The sequence below is a fragment of the Stegastes partitus genome, unplaced genomic scaffold (genome assembly GCF_000690725.1).
Source record: "Stegastes partitus isolate 25-593 unplaced genomic scaffold, Stegastes_partitus-1.0.2 Scaffold203, whole genome shotgun sequence".
NCBI lineage: Eukaryota > Metazoa > Chordata > Actinopteri > Pomacentridae > Stegastes > Stegastes partitus.
In genome coordinates this window covers 73,232-91,563 of record NW_007577934.1, presented here as the reverse complement: position 1 = coordinate 91,563, position 18,332 = coordinate 73,232, and the positions used below count along the sequence as shown (strand labels likewise).

Sequence of the window (18,332 nt, the reverse complement as noted above, 5' to 3'; positions counted from 1 at the left end):
TGGCGCTTCGGCGTGGCTGCTGCTTGCCCAAGCATTTTAGGGAGAAAACGCAGCAAAGGAAAATCAAATCACTTTTCCACAAAGCAAGTGAAGCGCTCGTACAAGCTCGCTTCACCCAAAATAGACCGACCAGGCCACGGCTCTCTCTCTCTCTCTCCCTCGACGCGATGAGAGAAAAGCTCCCTGTGAGAATTGTCTCCAGAACTTTCTCTGACTCATGGCGGCATCGGCAGGGTATTAATAATTCCGAGGCCGACTGTGTGATGAGTTTCTGGTCAGTCCGTCGGCGTGAGGTGTGAGACAAATGAGCGTCTCCCTCAAGTCGCAGGCGTCCCGTCTATCAATTCGCAGGCCGAGCTGTTTGGTTTTTCACTCCGAAACGTTCCGCGTTGTTTAAATTAAAGAACCAGAGCCAGTCAAAAAGAAACATCCCAGGCTTCTGCAGCCCTCGGGCAAGAATAAGAAGTAATTATACGCTTAAACGAGAGGATAAAATCACTCTCGTATCTGTCTGTTCAATATGAAAGCAGCAGCTACGAGGCTAAAAAAAGACCAGAAAAACAACCGACATGTTTGTCCAAAAACACCACCTTTAGATTCCACTAATTAACATATTATATCTCCTGTAGAGCTGGATGCTGTCAGACAGAATCAGGCTACCTGTTTCCTCCTGCTTCCTCGGGCAAGAATGGAAATAATTCTCTAAATGTCTTCTTTCATCAAAGTAGTGCTGCGGGGAACGCGTACCTATCGTCACCCTGATGAGCGCTTCTTCATCATTTCTGTTTGTCCACTTTCCAACATCAAGGACAAAACCGAATGTTCATCAAGGTCCGAATAATTGAAACCCAGACTCGAGTGGCTTCCTTCATTGTCTCCTCCAACAGGTGTAAGATTTCCTTCCCCGTCCTCCCTCGCCTCGTGCTCTTTTACCTAAAGCAGTCATTCCGTCTCCTTCACCGTCACACCACATGCTGTTCACTTGGCTCTCCCAAGCCTCTGATTAGGCTTGTTAAAAGGATTCATTTAAAAACTAGCCCGTCAGGCCTCGGGGCAGAGGGATGACATCAAGGTTCTACTAATGCAGCGTTTGGATCCAAAATGGGATTTCAGACTTGCAGTCTTGGCGCCGGACTCTCCCCTCTCATCCTGAACAGCTGTAGCGCGCTGGAGTGATATAGCTTTTTTTTGGTCTGGCAGCGTCCGCCGTGTGCACATGTACACATCGTGTTCCTCTCCGGCAGAACAGATGCGGTCTCCGGCTAGAGCGCTGCTTCTGGGTTAAGTGTAGAATATGCGCCCAAGATTTTTTTCTTTTTTAAATCTAAGGTTTAGTGATTACACGCACGGTTTTGATATTTAGAAAAGAGCGTGTCCAAGCGCTGGCATCGGTGTAATTGCTGTCGCTTCGGAGCCACATGAGTCACTCGGCTCCTCTGAGACGCCGTGACAACATTGTTTGCTTAATACACAAATCAATATGTTGTATTTCAGCAGTTACAGTTCCTCGCCTTACAAAGCATATTTTTAGCCCCGCTGGTGAGACCTCAGAGCTCCCGAGGACGTCGATGTCTTGGCCGGATCAAACCACAGTGAAAGGAGCAGCAGGGCCGCAGCAGCTTTTAAGGCTTGTGCTGCATTGTCCGGTATCGGCCCACGTGATTAGAAAGAGCTCACCTTTGTCAATGTGCTTTCCAACATAGAGTCACGACCGGGACCGGAGTGAAGGTGAAATGTGCCTTAACAGCTATGAGATTCTGAAATATCATAAAAGAAACCGTACCCCGTGTGGCAGGCGGGTCTGAAAGGCATGTTGTCTTTAAAAAGATTGCCAGAATGACACCATTTATCACAGAGAGGCTCATCAGATTTTCCACCGTCTGATGGTCCTTGATCTGCTCATCTGTGACGCTCCGTCTGGAAAATGAACCAGATCTAAGCTTAAAATCTTGATGTTTCACGAGTCGTTTAAAAAATTTGCCAACATAGAAAAAAAAAAAAAGCCTTTGCAAACAGCCAGATTCTGTAAGAAAATCTGCATTTCTCTGCAAAACGGAGAAGCTGCTACTGACTCGGCTGTGCCAAGCATCATGGAAATTAAAGGAGTGTTCGGCTGAACTGCAGGCTGTGTTTGCATCGAGCAGACAGGAGACAAATCTGCAAATGAATTCAGAATGTAAACCTTAAATATCTATAGTATGAAGAGTCGCCTTTTTGTTTTTTTCCAGGACTGGTCTGTGGACACTGAGTTGCACATGTTGATTTGAGGCTTTGTCTTTGGTTTTTTTCATATAAATTCAATTATCATTTCTTCTTTTTCTATGATTTAATATGATTTTCCCACAATGCATTGCTATTTTTCGATTATTGTAGTTGAGTTATAGTGCACAGTGGATATTTTTGAGCTCTCTCTACTTCTAGTCATGGTTGTGGAGGTGCAGGACTTTATATTGTGGTGAAAAAAATAGTCCACAGTGAGAAAAAAGTGACAGAAACACCATTTTGAACCATTACTGCACTGAAAATTGGAATCCATTTTGGATTCGTGGACAGTTTCTTGTTGTATCCGCTGCCGCCTTGTTACCGCGTCTATAATCTAGTAAAATGAATCAGCATTGAGAGGCTGAGCATGTGGCGTTAACATGCTGCATCATGATATTTGATGTGACGAATTTATGTTATTTTTCACTCCAAAATGCGGCACTTATCCGTATTAAAAACCGTACGGGCCCGAGAGAGTGGTTCAGGTGATGTGGAGTCATAACTTACATGTTATATTACTCTCACTAAAGTAAAATCAATTCAGTTTATTGCTTAGGACCTGTGTGCTCGAGAATGTTTTGCTCAGCGCTGAGATCACAATTATTCATTGATTTTAGGGACAATCTTTTAGGGTTTTTTTGCACATTCACATGTAAATAAACGCTGCTGCTTTCACTGACATGTTGAAACCAAAATGAGACTTAAAATACACTTCAACAGAATTAAGTGCATCTCCTAGGGGCAAAATATGCTTATAATTGAGCATAAAATACCTCTTTTGGTTCCATAACAGTCCCATTTAGGCTGTGGTTGATGCTAGTGAGGCGGCTGTGCACTGAGAAGCTTCTAGTCTCCATGCAAATCAGGCAAACGTGTGACCAAAAATCACTTTGAAACGAGCGTAATGAGGCGTTCAAATGTAAGTTTTAAGTGATCTTATCTACATGAGCTGTTTCCTGTGAGTGGAGCATTTTAAACATCTGCATCACAGTCGATCGTGGTCATTTAAGCGCTGGAAGCCAAAGTCTCGAGCGTGATTAACGTCGGATTATCCGCGCAGCCTCGACTGTGTTGTTGTTTCACCATCCGCGCAAAGTTTTGAGGCTATTTTTTTGGATGGGAGCCCTCGTCTTACTTATGTATGCCGTCACAGGCATTACTGTAAAATGAGGGCTAATTAAACACTCATTCTGTTCGAGTGCGCTCCGGCACATTCGGTAAATTTCATGTCAGAATGCTTTTTTGTGCCAGATTTAGGAGGACACTCAGAGATGCTTTGGAAAAAAAAGCTGCTTCCCGTGTAGCGCAGTATGCAATCCCAGCATGACTCCGACACACTGCAGATTTTCAAAGGACAGAAAAAAAAATCAAACTATACCTACCCTTCCTGCTAAGACTAAACCGCACGTTTTAAAAATATCTTAAGCGTTTGATTCAGCAGATTGAGCCTCTAAGAAGCAGCTTCCAGTTGCTTTTGGATCTCTTGAGCGGCAAAAAAACAAGAATATTTTTTAAAAATGAATGAAAAGGAGCTCCGTGGAAAAGCTCTCAGAGGTAAAAGATGCAAGAAGCAGAAGTAGGGAGTGGAAACGTCGGGTTTTTTCTGCCGCGCTGGACGTTTGTCAAATGGCCGCGCGTGGCGGAGCAATCGTAATGCACTGAAGAGCAGGAGGAGAAATAATAAAGCACAGGAGCATGTCAATAACATTACGTTGTATTAAGCCATACGCTCTGCCACATGAATCCATCTTCTGCCACAGTCAGAGCTTTCATTTCACTCTAGGGTGGTCACACATACATTTTAATCAGCCATTTGGCCGGCCAAGCTGACAACTGCTCAACAACAGAAGCCGATAAGGTGATGATAAATCATAGCGCTACTGGTACAAGCTTTGGGTTACTTTCTGAGCACTCCTGCCAGTTTCACATTTTTCCCACTATTCATGAGGCCATTCCACAAAACGGGATTACTGTTTCTCCTTTTCACGGTCCAATTTCTTCACATGACGACTGTGAAGATATTGGACCGCATCTTGCATATTTTCATGGATGAAAATAGTTAATGAACTTAAACAGTTTTACTTCTGACATGCAGAAGTTTTTTCGGGACCCGACGTGCTGTCTGGATGTCTGGATGGATGCTGCCTTGTTGGAGCTGTGTTCCCTGTAATATTTTCTAACCTTTCCTGCAGATCCCTCCGGGCCAATAGAAGGAGGAATACTTTCTTGTGTTGGGGAGATTTGGTTCAGTTCAGTGTTTCTGCTTTGTTTGTTTAGTTGTGCTGTGTTGAGCGTACGTGCTATCCTTGGCACGGCGCTCTGGAGGCTGAGCCACGGGGACGCTTGGAGCAATTTGTTTTAGAAAAGAAGCAATGAAGTCAACTCCCACATTATTGGGGGACCGAGACCAGCGCGTCCTCAAGTTCTCTCACATAATATTAGGAAAAACTGCAAACACCTCCAACGCTTGAAGCTGTAACCGGCTTTCTTTAAACTATAATTCTCTTTGGCATTTCCCTACAGACTGATTCCTCAAATCCTTGAGATTCACACCCCAAATATTAAATATAGGAAGGGCACAATGTATTCTTCTTGTTTGTTAAACCTGAGCAGACGAGAGCGGTGGCGGATCTGTCAGTATACCACTGTGGTACAGACTAAAGTAGCTCACCAAGTGTTGGATGGATTGCTTTTAAATCTGGTTCATCAGAGGATGATGCCGACTAACTTTGGGGATTCTTTGATTTTTATTCTATCATTACCATAAAGTTGATATTTATAGGTTGCAGTGAAACTCCACAACTGTCTCCACAACTACTGAAGAGATCACCACCGGATTTAGTTTTGTTTGGGTATTCATATTAAGCCCTCTAACTTTTCATTAAGCTCCATAGAAGTTTCTTTTTGGGGGTTTTGAGTGAAATTTCCTTGCGACACTTGGACGGACTGCCATGGAATCTGTCACAGACCTTCTCATCTTAATGAACCAAACATCAACCCAAAAAATGAAGTGCCAAAAACTGCAGTTCCTCGAATGGCCACTTGAGGCTGCCCCAAAAGTGAGTCGCTCCCCATTGACCACCATGTTAAAAAGTCCAATTTTCCTGCACAAATAGACCCATTTATAGTCTTGTACAAAAAGTGGTTTTGGTCTCTATAGCTAATTTCCTCATTTATGTCAACTGTATAGCGATGAATTTTTACAGAACTTGTTTGTTTAACTTGTATTAAGGCTTAAAGTTATGCAGAATTAAGGTGTGGGCTGCATTGAGCGACACGTGGGTGCCATCATAGGACTTATTCATGCTCTACCTCTTTGCTAATTTTAACCAGGAGCTAAGGCACTACCAAGACGCCGACGACCACACTGAGCTTCAAAAATGCTCTTTATGAAGGTTCAGCCATCTTTATGTGCAGCCAGTGGGATGGACTAACAAGTGCAGATGTCCCCTGGTGAGACATATTTTCTGTTTAGTGCTAATTACTTAGCATTAATATTCCAATATGCTCAATTAGGAAGGTGTACGAGGCAAAAAAAAAAATACCTACGAGACATGAGCATGCTTACATTAGCTGTTAGCTCGGTCTCAGAGCTGCTAACATGACTGTAGACTGTTAGTCTTGTCAAATTATGTATCTGCAACACAATAATTTCAACCTTATTATTACATAATCACCTCATAAAATATAATTTGCCTTGTGTTTTTGGCATTTTCAGCAATATAGCAATTTGAATTTGGCTTAAGAGTCGGACATCAGCGTTAGATTTCATTGTGAATGTTTGAAAATGTTTAAAAATGTAAAGCCTTCCTCTGTTCTGCTCTCCAGTCGGACCTACATACACAACAGCAGCAATTATTACATTTTTTCATACTGGGTTTAAAATTAGAAGTGCAGCTACATGGAACACAGAATACTTTACATTGCAAGACAACAGCATGAAAAAAAAAAAAGGAATTACTTCAGCTTCCTGGCAGCTACAGCTGTGGCAGTACGAGCCAGGCCCCCTATATGATGAAACGCAGTCAATTAACGAGCTCCGTCGACTCGAGATAGAAGAACAACAGAGAATCGCGGCGTCAAATCAGCCGCAGTCTTTGAACTCGCCGACTTCACACGTGGCGCCTCGGTGCCACCGCGATCCGCCAGATTACATAAGACAGCCGAGCGAGTCCGTCCGGCTTCCCAGTTCCAAAAATGGAAGCAAGAAGAAGGCAGCGTTTTTTTAGTCGGGCGGGATGCAGATGGATTCGGAAACACACGCAGGAGCTTACATGACAAGTCATTATCCGGCATCACCCGGAGAAGACAGAGGCGCTGCGAGGGGGAGGAGGGAGTTAAGTGAGAAGACATAAAGGAGGAAAGTATATGTGTTGGTTGGTTGGTTTGGTTGGTTGGGAGGGAGGGGGGCTCTTGATCTCCTGAATGCCAGAGAAATGAGAGATTGAATGTTGTTGGAGTGCAGTTTTTTGAGCAAAGGCGTCTTGCGTTCGATCAGCTGTAAGTAGAGGTGTATTTATAGACGCACTGTAAGCCAGTGATGTACAACAACCGACTACACAAACAACGGTAGAGGCGGCGAAGGTGGCTGCTCTTCTAAACTGTGAAGTAGCTGATGACACATAATGGGTTTGGGTTCAACAGCGTTCTGATGAAACGATGTTCAACCAACGAACGATAGTGAGTTAAGGGAATTGCTTGTTTTTTCATAAAGGTGTTTTAAATTACCAACTATTTCATGATTGGTACCATAAACACAAGTTTTCTCCACCTAATATTCCATGCTAGTACTTAATTATCAGAATCGTTAGCACAAGCTTTTAAGTTTGCAAATGTTTTAAATATTAAGTTGTTCCGATGTTTAGTAGGTAGGGGAGGGTGATGGAAACCGGTGGGAGACGGCGAGACTTAAAGCTAAGTGTGGATCTGTCAGGGTTATTAATCGCTGATGAAATAATGATGCCACAAAGAAAAAAAACATCCATGTGTAAGAACCCTGCTGGCTGCTCTGCTGTATATGAAGTGTTTTTATGGTCGTCGCTGAGCTGCTCATCGGTTTAACATGTTGTGTCGCTTCAGATGAGCAAAAATATCAGACGTAAGCATCCACTGAGACGCCTTTTGAGTCAGTCTATTACAGTAAAATATATATATATATTAGTGCTACTAGTTGAAGTTAGATGTACTTAAATCCCTTTATTCCTTTAAAATGAATACTTTGCAGTGCTGCAGCTTCATTTTAAGGGAAAATCAACTTGAAATTTCCCATTTTTTCCAGCTTTTAGTAGCAAATTACCCAAATGCAAGCGCGAAAACCTGATTCTAAAATTAAACTTATAACTCATTCCTTTCTTTCAAAGACATTCAGGTTAGTAAACCTAATTTTTGCGCTTTTTCTGAAATGAGAACACCAGTATAAAGGGAAGATTTCAAGTTGGTAGAATCCATAAAAGTAAACCGCCTCATTAAAGCAGAAAGACCAGTGAGTTTTTTTTTAACAGTGATTTACTTTAACTGCAGTTCAAATACACTTTTTACAGTGTAGTGGGCTCACTGCGGGCAGCCTGCTAATGATGTGAGCCCACTTATCCATGCATCTGAACACTCTTTAGATGCCAAAATACTGCACAGCGCTTCATAAAACTCTCATAAAGTTATCCCAGCGGTAGATTTTTCTTTGGTCAATCGATACGCTCGTCTCCGTGCATCTACAGACGTACCTTTGAAAAACAATCTAAGAAGTTAAACATTGTGTGCACGCAGTCGTCTTCTGTGTCTGTGACCGCGGCCACCACAGGTACCGGAGTGTGGATGAGTCCTGATAGATCCCCATTACCCCGGGTGTGACCCCTCGCAGCTCAGTTCATTAAGCTCGCCACCCAAGTGTCCGGGACTCAAGTCCAGATTTAATCACAACTTCCATCCTCTTGCCAATCACAATTAGATCCTGATAAGCCTCTCCAGGATGGCACCCGAGGGCCCCCGCACACAGACAAAGGTTAATTTGCAAGCAGCAAGGGCCCCGGCTACAAGGCCAAAGGTCGCCTGATTGAATACATGGAAGGATGTGCGAGTGTAAGATGGCGGGGCTCGGCAGCAATTACAAAGTTCATCAGTATTCATGTGTTTCATTCATGGGTAATGGGTACATTACCTTCAGAGAGGTGTGCTGATTGGATGTGGCCCTTAATGGGAAATAGCTGGTGGGTAGTCTTTAGGTAGCTGAAATTTAAAAGTCATTTCGTCAGCGTTGTGTTTTAAAGTCTCTCCACACATGTTGTCACCTCTGCGAGGTGCTCGGAGCCACAGCGGCGACTTCTCTGCTGGGTTCTGATGAGTTCTATTTGAAATGTTCCTAAAGGAATCCACATCTCCTCCAACGTAAACGTGAGAATTACAGAACGGCATTCTCACTGGATGTCCAAGGTGGTAAAAAAAACTAGTTAGAGGAGAATTTGAAAGCAAATGTGACCACATTTTGTTATTTTGTTTTGCCCTTTAGTGTCTTTAATCTGCTTTTTATTACCGACACGTTTACATACAACCACACCTTGGATATAATTTAATTACTTTTTCTTACAGCAGTGAGCAGCATCAGAAGTGCCACATCAGTTACACGACTGTTGTTAGACGTCCTAATATATCAAATTAGCGATCTTATTAAAGAATGAATTGTTTTCATACAACACTGGTACATGCTATTTTTCTCATCTACTAGTTAGATTTCATATTTTCACATTTCTTATTATACTTTTAAAAATGTTTCATTGTAAAATATTTTATTTATTTTGTTACTGTTCTTATTTTATGCATTTTTTATTCGTATTTTTATTTTTAGTCTCCTTAATTTTCTTTTTTTGCTTTTACCCCTCCTATTTTCCTTTTGTGTAAAACTCATTTTTATTATTACTATTATATATTACGGGCTGCGAGGTGGAGCGGTGGTTAGCATCGTTGCCTCGCAGCAAGAAGGTCGCCGGTTCGCATCCCGTTGAGGACACCCGGGATCTTTCTGTGTGGAGTTCGCATGTTCTCCCCGTGCAGTGTGGGTTCTCTCCGGGTTCTCCGGCTTCCTCCCATGGTCCAAAAACATGTTGAGGTTAATTGGTGATTCTAAATTGTCTGTAGGTGTGAATGTGAGTGTGCTTGGTTGTCTGTCTCTAAGTGTGGCCCTGTGATAGACTGGTGACCTGTCCAGGGTGTCCCCTGCCTTCACCCTGAGTCAGCTGGGATAGACTCCAGCCCCCCACGACCCTAGTGAGGATTAAGTGGTGTATGGATAATGGATGGATATTCTTGCTATTTTTAATATTAGTAGCACCCCCTTTTTAAAAAAGAAAAATCCCGATTTATTTAGTTTTGCATGCATGTGTGTGTATGCATATATATTTTACTCAAACCTTTTCTAAAATATCAGGCTGTAAATGTTGATGTGAAACCAACCCATATGCTTTCAAGAAAAAAACAAATAATTGGAGGGGGGGAGGAAAAATAAAAAAATAAAATAAATCCAGACAGGATCGCTGCCTAATGTCGTTGTCCACTGTCCAATTACAATAAAGGATTTCTGTTCTATCCCATACTCCTCCATTAAAGTGAGACTTTAACTTTTGAAAGAAGAAATAACCCAGTTGGTCTCCAAGGAAACTGAATTACGCCAAAACCCAACTTTCTGCCATTCCCTCCTCTCTTTTTCCTGCCATCAGATTACCATGTATGTTTATTTGCACACGCTCTCGCTGTCAATAAATACTCAGTACATGCACCAGCACTGGTTGTTCCAGTATGACCTGGCACGACTCGGCAACGTTCGTTCCGCGCCAACCGAGCTACAAAGGATTTAGGGGGGGGGGGAAAAAAAAAACACACCAATGACCGCATGACATGTACAAATTCACCAGAAGAGACAGACTAGTTTATTTTGCCCTGTTTATGATTTCATCTCTCTGACCTCGCCTCCTGTGGTGCAATGTCATTTCCAGGCCAGCTGGCAGCGGGGACATGTGAGATTGTGACGCTGGACAGGGACAGCAGCCAACCACGGCGGACCATCGCCAGGCAGACGGCCCGCTGCGCCTGTAAGAAGGGCCAGATCGCTGGAACTACAAGAGCCAGACCCGCCTGTGTGGACGGTAAGAGGAGGAGGAGGAGGAGGAGGAGGTTCCTGGCTCGGCTTGATTTTCTTTTAAGGAGCCACTTCAGTTGGAAAAAAAAAAAACAACAAAAAAAAACCAAGCATGTTTTTATCCGGAGGTGACTTTTACATGGAATTTCTTTGGCCTAAAGAACATGTAAAATGAAGCCAAGTGTGGATAACCCTCCGGTGTGGATCACAGCTCTGTCTTTATGTCGGTACAAACCTGCACCAAATCTATTTACGGTTGAAGCATTTTAAAAAGCAGCTGCAGGGGAGGTTTCTAAATCCTGAGCCGACAGATGGACCGGACACCATTTGCGGAATAATGTCTGTTTCATCACAGTTTGAATGCTTTTGTACGATTGTGATGACTGGTATTTATATTAATAGAGCTCATTTATGAGTTAAATGGTTGACGGGGGGGATTAATTGCACGTATTTTTTGATAAGCGATTATTTGTTAGGAGCTAAATTATGAGATGTTTACAGTTAAATGGACATCTGTTCCAGTCGAGAACGAGTTCGCACGGTGCAGATTAAGCCAATCAGTGCAGGTAAACGTCTGTATTTTGCAATTTCTACGGAAAAGGCAACTTGAGATATGGTGGATTCTATGGTGGAAACATCTAGAAAGTGTCCAGGAAAAGCGCCTGATGCTCAGAGGAAGGATTAGACTATCATAATTCGACAGAGTTTGTGTAAATTGCTCTTGCTTCCATAAAACCAACCCGCACTGCAGGTTGGAATCAAAACTTTCTAAATGCTCGCTGCTAATAGCTTCCCAACTGCTTGTTTTTTTAAGCATCCAACTTTTGGGTTTTTGGACTCCAAGTTGGACAAATGAAGCAATTAAAAGTGACCACCCAGGGCTCGAGAGACTTTTGTTTTCCCACTATTTTCATGGCACAAACCAGCCAGAAATCAATCCTGACGACGTTGATTATAATGAGCATAATTGCAGCTGCAATCGTAATCATTGTAATTTCTGATTCATGGGGTTTTTTTCGAAAGGAAGAGGAAATATTAGAGCAGTTGCAGAAAATAAAGCCAAAATTCGTGCACATTTAGTCCGAGAAGACACATAATTAATGTCAGAAATAAGCTGTTTGTCATGTAAAAAGGTAAGTAGAACCAATGGGGATGGTTGTTTCATGGACATATTTTGACATTTGATCCTCTTGGATGAGGTGTATACTGATAGGAAACCAACACATGACACATAAAATTGTTAGAAAAAGAAAAAAAAGTAGGTTCACTCTTACATTTATCACCTTTAAAACCATAAAATTAGAATCAGGGCTTCCAGATGAGGTGCCAAATAATAGAATCTGCTTAGTTCCTTATTTAAACTTTTGACATCTGATGTTTTCTTTGCTATTAAACTGTGAGGTGTCATCATGCCAAGATCTAAAAAGCTCTCTAAAGCTTATGGATGCCAATATTTCACTGAGAAGTGGTGTAGATTTTTAAACCACTGCCAGTTTGTCCAGGACTGGTCCAGCCAAAGTCCAGCTCTATTAGTGCTCAGAAAGTCTCCACAAAATCCTAAAAATTTCATGACAAATCGGAGTGTGTACCTCTGCAGCTGCTGGTGTCAGAAATGCTGCATCTTCTGTCAGATGGAAGTTGCACAAATTTGACCTGCACAGAAAGCGTGCAAGGAAGAAAAAAAAAACAAGCTTTTGCTGTCCAAAAAGAACATTAGAGCAAAAAGTACAGCTCGCCGCTGAACACACAGGCGAAGACCGGGCCTTCTGGAATACAGACGAATCAAAGATTGAGTTGTTTGGCCACAGTAACGGCGGACATGTTTGGCCGAAGACAGCTTTTCAGAAGAAGAACCTCACACGAGCTTTGAAGCGTGTTGGTGGAGTTGTTGTGGTGGTTTGGGGTTGTTTCGCTGCCTCGGGGGGGCCGGACTCATTGATTCAGCGATGAATTCTGCATCGTATCAAACGGAGCTGGAAGAGAATGTGAGGCAGGGTTGAAGGGGGAAGTGGACAATGATGCTAAGCACGCTAGCAAATCCACGGAAAAGGATGAAATGGAGGGAACGGGCCAGGTTTAAATAGCGTTTGGAATTGGATTTGAACATGTGAGAAAAACCCTTAAACGTCTTGTTGCATGGAGGAAATAGTCAGAACTTCAGCAAATATTTAAATGTAGATACTAGAAATTGGTAAATCATGCATATTTACATCAGGTAAGCTAGAAAAGATGAGTTGATTGGACTAAATTTCTCCGCAGACTAAGGTGTTGTCACCATTCTGCCTCCATGTTGGAGCGTTTTAGGAGTTCTTGTACAGCAGCAGATTCACATATCTTTGTGACATCTTCATCGCCCATCCCACCGCCTCTCCCAGCGCCCGTCACTCTCCCTCGTGACGTGGCCTCGACCCCGCGGAAGGTGCTGGAGGTTGCAGGTGACGGCACAATAAACAGCTCTATTATCAGCAAAGACCTGCGGTGAACTGTGACTTTCGGATGTCTTGTTTCGCCCGTTATCAGCTGCGCCTTCACAGTTGTATCTGGGATTGGAGGGGCAGCGTATCCCCAGCGCTCTGTTTGACTGTCTTTACCTGCTGCTGATCGTACGAAGGAAACAGGCTTCAGACGGACCGAGAGCTGTGTGTCGCGACGCCGGAGATCTGACCTTTTCCGGCGGAGTCGTTTTATTTTTTTCCTGCGGCCAAACCTCTCCACGCTGAGATGTATCATTTGAGTCCTATAAAGGGAAAAAAAATCTTGTAGACACCTGCACCGCTCGGCTGTCCGCACACCTCTTTGGCTGGTGAATAAGTGCTTTGCGTCGCTTCATAAATCCACAGTATCTAGATAATATCGGGAGGCGTTTGTCACGACGTGGGCTCCGTGGAGCTCTGTGGCATTTCGCGTAGGACGGATGCTCCTCTATTTTGAAGAGAGCTTAAGCTTATCAGTTTGGGTTTAAGAGATCTGTGCAGTCGGAGAGGTCGGCAGTACGACCAACGACTGAGCGAGAACGACTGGGGGGAGAAAAAAAAACATGCGAGTCAAATTAAATGAAAACCCCCAAACCCCCTACAGCGAGGGGATCTGGTGGGTTTGTGATGCTGTAGGGAGCATTTAGCTGACATTGTTGTGGTCTGTTTGTCCTCTTAGAAGGAAAGGGTCGCGTATAATCGATACAAAGCTGCTCTGAGTGATCATTTATCCCGGGATGAAGCGTTTCTATCCTGACGGGAGTGGGTCGCCTCAAAGATGACAACGCCTCCGTCCACAGGGCAGGAAGTGGTCGCTGTGGTCAGCCTTTTATAAACGTCATCAAAACACCAAAATATCTTCTGAAAGAATTGTGTTTAACCCCTCAGTCGAGTTCCAGAGACTTAGAGGATCAATGTTAAGGTGGTTTGAAGCTGTTTTATATTGATTTTCCTTTTATTAGCCATCTGTACATATGTAGTAATTTATGAGGCACATTGTTATGAAGCAGCGTTGAGACTCTAAGACTGTCATTAGCTTGAGGTGAGACTGGTTGCAGAGAGCTTTGAAATTACAAAACCAATTTAAAGTCCTCAACATAATGCATGAAAACATTCTGGGCTGCAGTTTTAATGTTTAAGTGTTTCAATCACTAATTACTTAATTAACATTACAAAAAAATACAGTAAATATTGCTTATAATGATAGTCAGTAGCTAGTTTAATTTGAAATGTAAGAAACAAGTAACCTACTGTTTATTTTGATGACTTTAGCAAGGAGACACCAAAATTATTTTTAAAAAATTGTTTCTGTGAAAAAATGAAACAAACACCCAAAAAAGGAAGATGGTACGGCAAAAAATAAAATAAAATACTGTAATATGATTTTTTTTAAAAACAAAAAACAACTATCTCATAAAAACAGTCCTATTCTATAATTAAATTAGACTTTACCAGCCCTAATTTCAAATCACATGTATTCATTTGGGATTTGTAATTATTTAAAGAATAAACACACGTGTGAAAACAATGAAATGATCACACCAATACTTCATGAGCATATTAATTTTATAAATATATTAATGATAATAAACTTAAATTTAAAAGTTTCATATATTATATAAAAGGAAATATTTGTGAAATTAAGATAAACCTGAAAATGTGTTTTTATAGCCATTATATGTAGAAAATAAATAAATAAATAAAAAAATTTAAAAATCCCCCCAAAAAACATGTTATGTTAAATCAGACAATATCTGAAATGTTTTTGTTGTTGTTGCTGTTGTTTTTTGTTTGTTCTTTTAAATTTTGATTAGATTAGATTAGATATAACTTTATTGATCCCTTTGGTAGGACACCTCAGGGAAATTGTTGATTTTTTCAAGTATTTCAAAAACAGAGGGTTAAAAAAAAGTCCCTAAATTCAGTCAAAAGGTGTATTTGTGTGGCGTTCTCTGAGTGTTCCTGTTTACTTTTAATAGCTTCAAAATACAGAATTCACCACAGAATGTATAATAGATCACACACAATGTAGGCTGACTATTACAGTCCTGTACTCGTTACAGTGTGTGCTGCAGGTACAGTAGGTGTAGTAAGGAGTATTTTGCAGGTATTCAGCCACGTCCAGGCCTGAACTTGAACAAATTAAATCCAACATGCAGCTAATCATGTTTGGGATCTCAGATATAATCTCTGCACATTTTGTTGCCTGACTTTACGGCGGCGCCTCCTTCCAGCATCGGCAATATGTTGCATCACGGCGCGATAAACTGGACAATATCGGATAAATGATGGCGGTTTTTACATCTTCTGTCATCTACATATAACTTTGAATCCAGGACCGTTACATGGAATCCAGTGTTTTCATATTTTGTGGTGTTTCGTGTTAACCGAAGCTGAAGGAGTGTGACTGAATTTAATATTTGCTTCTGAGCGCACAGAGGCACATGTGTGGGCATATTTTTCTATGTCAGACTGTAATTTACCATTTCCTTTCTCATTGTCACAATAAAAGAAATGACACACACACACACACACACTCACACAGATGCCTTTATTGCTGTTCATATTACAAAATCCCACAGCTTGATATTATTGCCATGCAAATCTCAGATGCTTGTCTCGGCAAATGCAATCTTATTTGTTTATTCAAGACTCCGACTCTGCTCACTTCGGGGACATCGGAGTAGTGGGGGGGGAGGGAGGAGGGAGAAAAGACCTCAAACGCCACAAATGGGATTTCAATCAGTTTTAATCTACTGGAGTCCTTGAGGTCTGCTCTCTCTTGTAATGCGCCTTTACATTGGCCGACACGATCGGCGTCCTTCATGCCTCAGACTCCGTTCAGATCGGTCATCCCGTGCATACAGGATAATCCGCAGCTCCGTCGCCGGCCTCGCGTGGCTTCCAGGCCGGTACCTGGTAATGGAATCGGAATGGAAAGCTGCAGGAGCGTTGATCCTGAAGGGTCTGTTGTTGTGCATTTTCCCGTCTTCCAGCTGTTTTTGCTTTGACGAGGTGAAAACGGGAGATAAGCCGCGGACATGCTCGGCTTTCTGTTGCTGTTCGCTGCATAAAGGGTTCCCCCTCGGAGGAAAGAAAACAAAATCCTCCTGAATTGCGCGGTCGTGGGATGAAATGCCTCGAACTCCATTTCTTATGTCTTCCTATATACTTCTTTTACAGCCGCTTTGTCTCTCTCTGTGCTGTACGTCGTCGCCGGCTCTACCCATCTGAGGCCTGTATCGCGCCCCGGCGTTGCATAAGTTCACCCTCTAGTATCTGCAATTTCATGCTCTTGAGCCTTTTAACGTCTGCGCTTTTAAGAAAGACGATATTTATTCTCATTAGAAGAGCGAGAGGCCGAGAGAGACCGGTTTAGAGGAACGGCGCTACCTGGTCATGGTGGCTGCAGGGGTGACGGAGCTCCAGCTCCAGAGACTCAGAGGAGCTTGTAGCGGGTCAGTTTGGTGCCTCGGCGGGGAGCTTGTGCCTGAGATGAATATGTTGGCGTTTGATCTCCTTTGGCTGGAATGCTGACGCTGATGAAAACCTCACAGGTGATCGGTTTGGAGAGGTTCAGGCCTGCAGGTGATATTCTGACTCCTGGTTTTAGAGCATTTTTTTACTTTTTAAACGACAGTTTCACTACATTTCAAACGCAAAAATCACAATTTTTACTGACTAATTACATCTCACTACTACCTACTGTGACAAAGAGTTGTCATGATTTACCAGTATGGACGATAAAGTGGTATTAGTATAAGATATTGTGTATAATATAGCACCACTAACTATCCAGTTGCTTCTCCAACAACACAGTTAGGCTTAAAGACTCTCTGCACCTCCCTACACTTGTATTTTAAATTCAATTTGTTTAATAAAAAAAGACACAAAAACACACAGGTAACAAAGATGAATTTGACTGATACAGGAATATTACTGATTAACAGTTAATCGAGTCATGACTGTTAATAACTGAACTGAATTAAAAATCTAATAACCAATAAGGCAGAAGACAAACGATGTCAGAAAACATATTGTAGATGAGTCACCGTGTTGTTTCGTCATGTCACTGTTTAACCCTGTAGTGACCTGAGGAGGTCGTCAGAGAGTGTTATCAGGGTTTACCGAACAAAGAGCCGCCATGATAAAGACTCCTGTGACCTCCAGCCAATGATCCTGTGTTTATTATAAACTGTGTTCGACCAGGACGATGGTGTGTGTACATGAGATGGTTTAGAGCAGCGGTCCCCAACCACCGGGCCGTGGGTCATTTGATACCGGGCAGCACAGAAAGAATAAAAATGAAATGTTTTGTTTTTATTTCCAGCGCAGTCTGCAGGGTGTTTTATTTTGAAAAATGACAAACTCGTCTTCCCGTCACTTCCCTCTGAGCTTGTTTCTCGCACTGAACTGTCGGTTTTTATGCTCGGCCGTTAAACGAAGCCGTCAGTCCAACCGCTGCTGAAATGTATAAAAAAAGAAAACCAAATGTCTCCAGAGAGCTTCTTTGGAAAGTAGGAACATAAACACATATTTATCAAGTAATTTTATTCGTTTACGAAATTTTTTAATAGAAAAAACAATTATTTTTGTTATGTGCGCAATGGCTGGTCTGTAGAAAATTTCCTTACGTAAAACCGGTCCATAATGCAAAAAAGATTGGGGACTGCTGCTGTAGAGTCCATTTTTACATGTCCATTGACTGAAACAGCAAAATAAACAGTAACTAACATTAACTGGACCCATCTGGGTTATCAATGAATCGATTATTGATTGATAGTGGTGCTGATTTTATAAAAGTTGCCTCAAGGTACTGTAATAATATCGGTATCGCAAATGATTTTGGTCGAGAGCGTTATATAGAAAAAAAAGCTGTCTTTTAAAACATAGTGCGCAAAATGTCCTTCTCAGGAAGTAGTTTTACTTTGAAAGGGAGCCTTCTATAACTGTCTACTCAGAGGTTTCCAAAAATCCAGCAGCAAATAAATAAATAAAGAAAGAATCAAGTATTTTAATTTTTAAACTCCTGTGTAAAACTACAAACTCACTTCCAGAGCATTTCTTCTCACACTGATTAAAAATAAAACCTGGTTCACTTTGTGGTATTCTGATGACACCAACACATTTATTTAACTTGAGTTAAGAAAATAAGAGCATAATTATATTCAGAAATATCTCCAGGAAATAAGATATTTTAAACTACAGTGTATAGAATTAAAATCACACTTCTACAATGACACCTTCTTTTCATCATTTTACTTTCCCGTGTGCTGACGTCACTTTTTCAAGACTTTAAATCCTGAACCCGTACCGGTAACGAAGCCGTTTTTAAGCCGTGGCTGAACAAAGCCCTTCTTCCCACCGTCGCTTACACACCAACTGTCATTTCGATGAAGCCGCATCGCGAGGCCGCAAAAGCAAAGCGTCCTCCCACCACACGCCACATCCCTGGGTAGCTTTCTGCATAT

The 18,332-nt window shown here is 42.1% G+C and overlaps 1 protein-coding gene across 1 annotated transcript in view; it reads left to right on the top strand.

The window, feature by feature from the left end:
* LOC103356475 (protein FAM19A5-like) overlaps nt 1-18,332 on the top strand; it is a 117,543-nt gene that overhangs the window by 35,681 nt on the left and 63,530 nt on the right. The window contains exon 2 of the mRNA XM_008280626.1: nt 10,245-10,394. Within this exon, the coding sequence (XP_008278848.1) occupies nt 10,245-10,394 (150 nt within the window). The remainder of the gene's footprint in view (nt 1-10,244; nt 10,395-18,332) is intronic.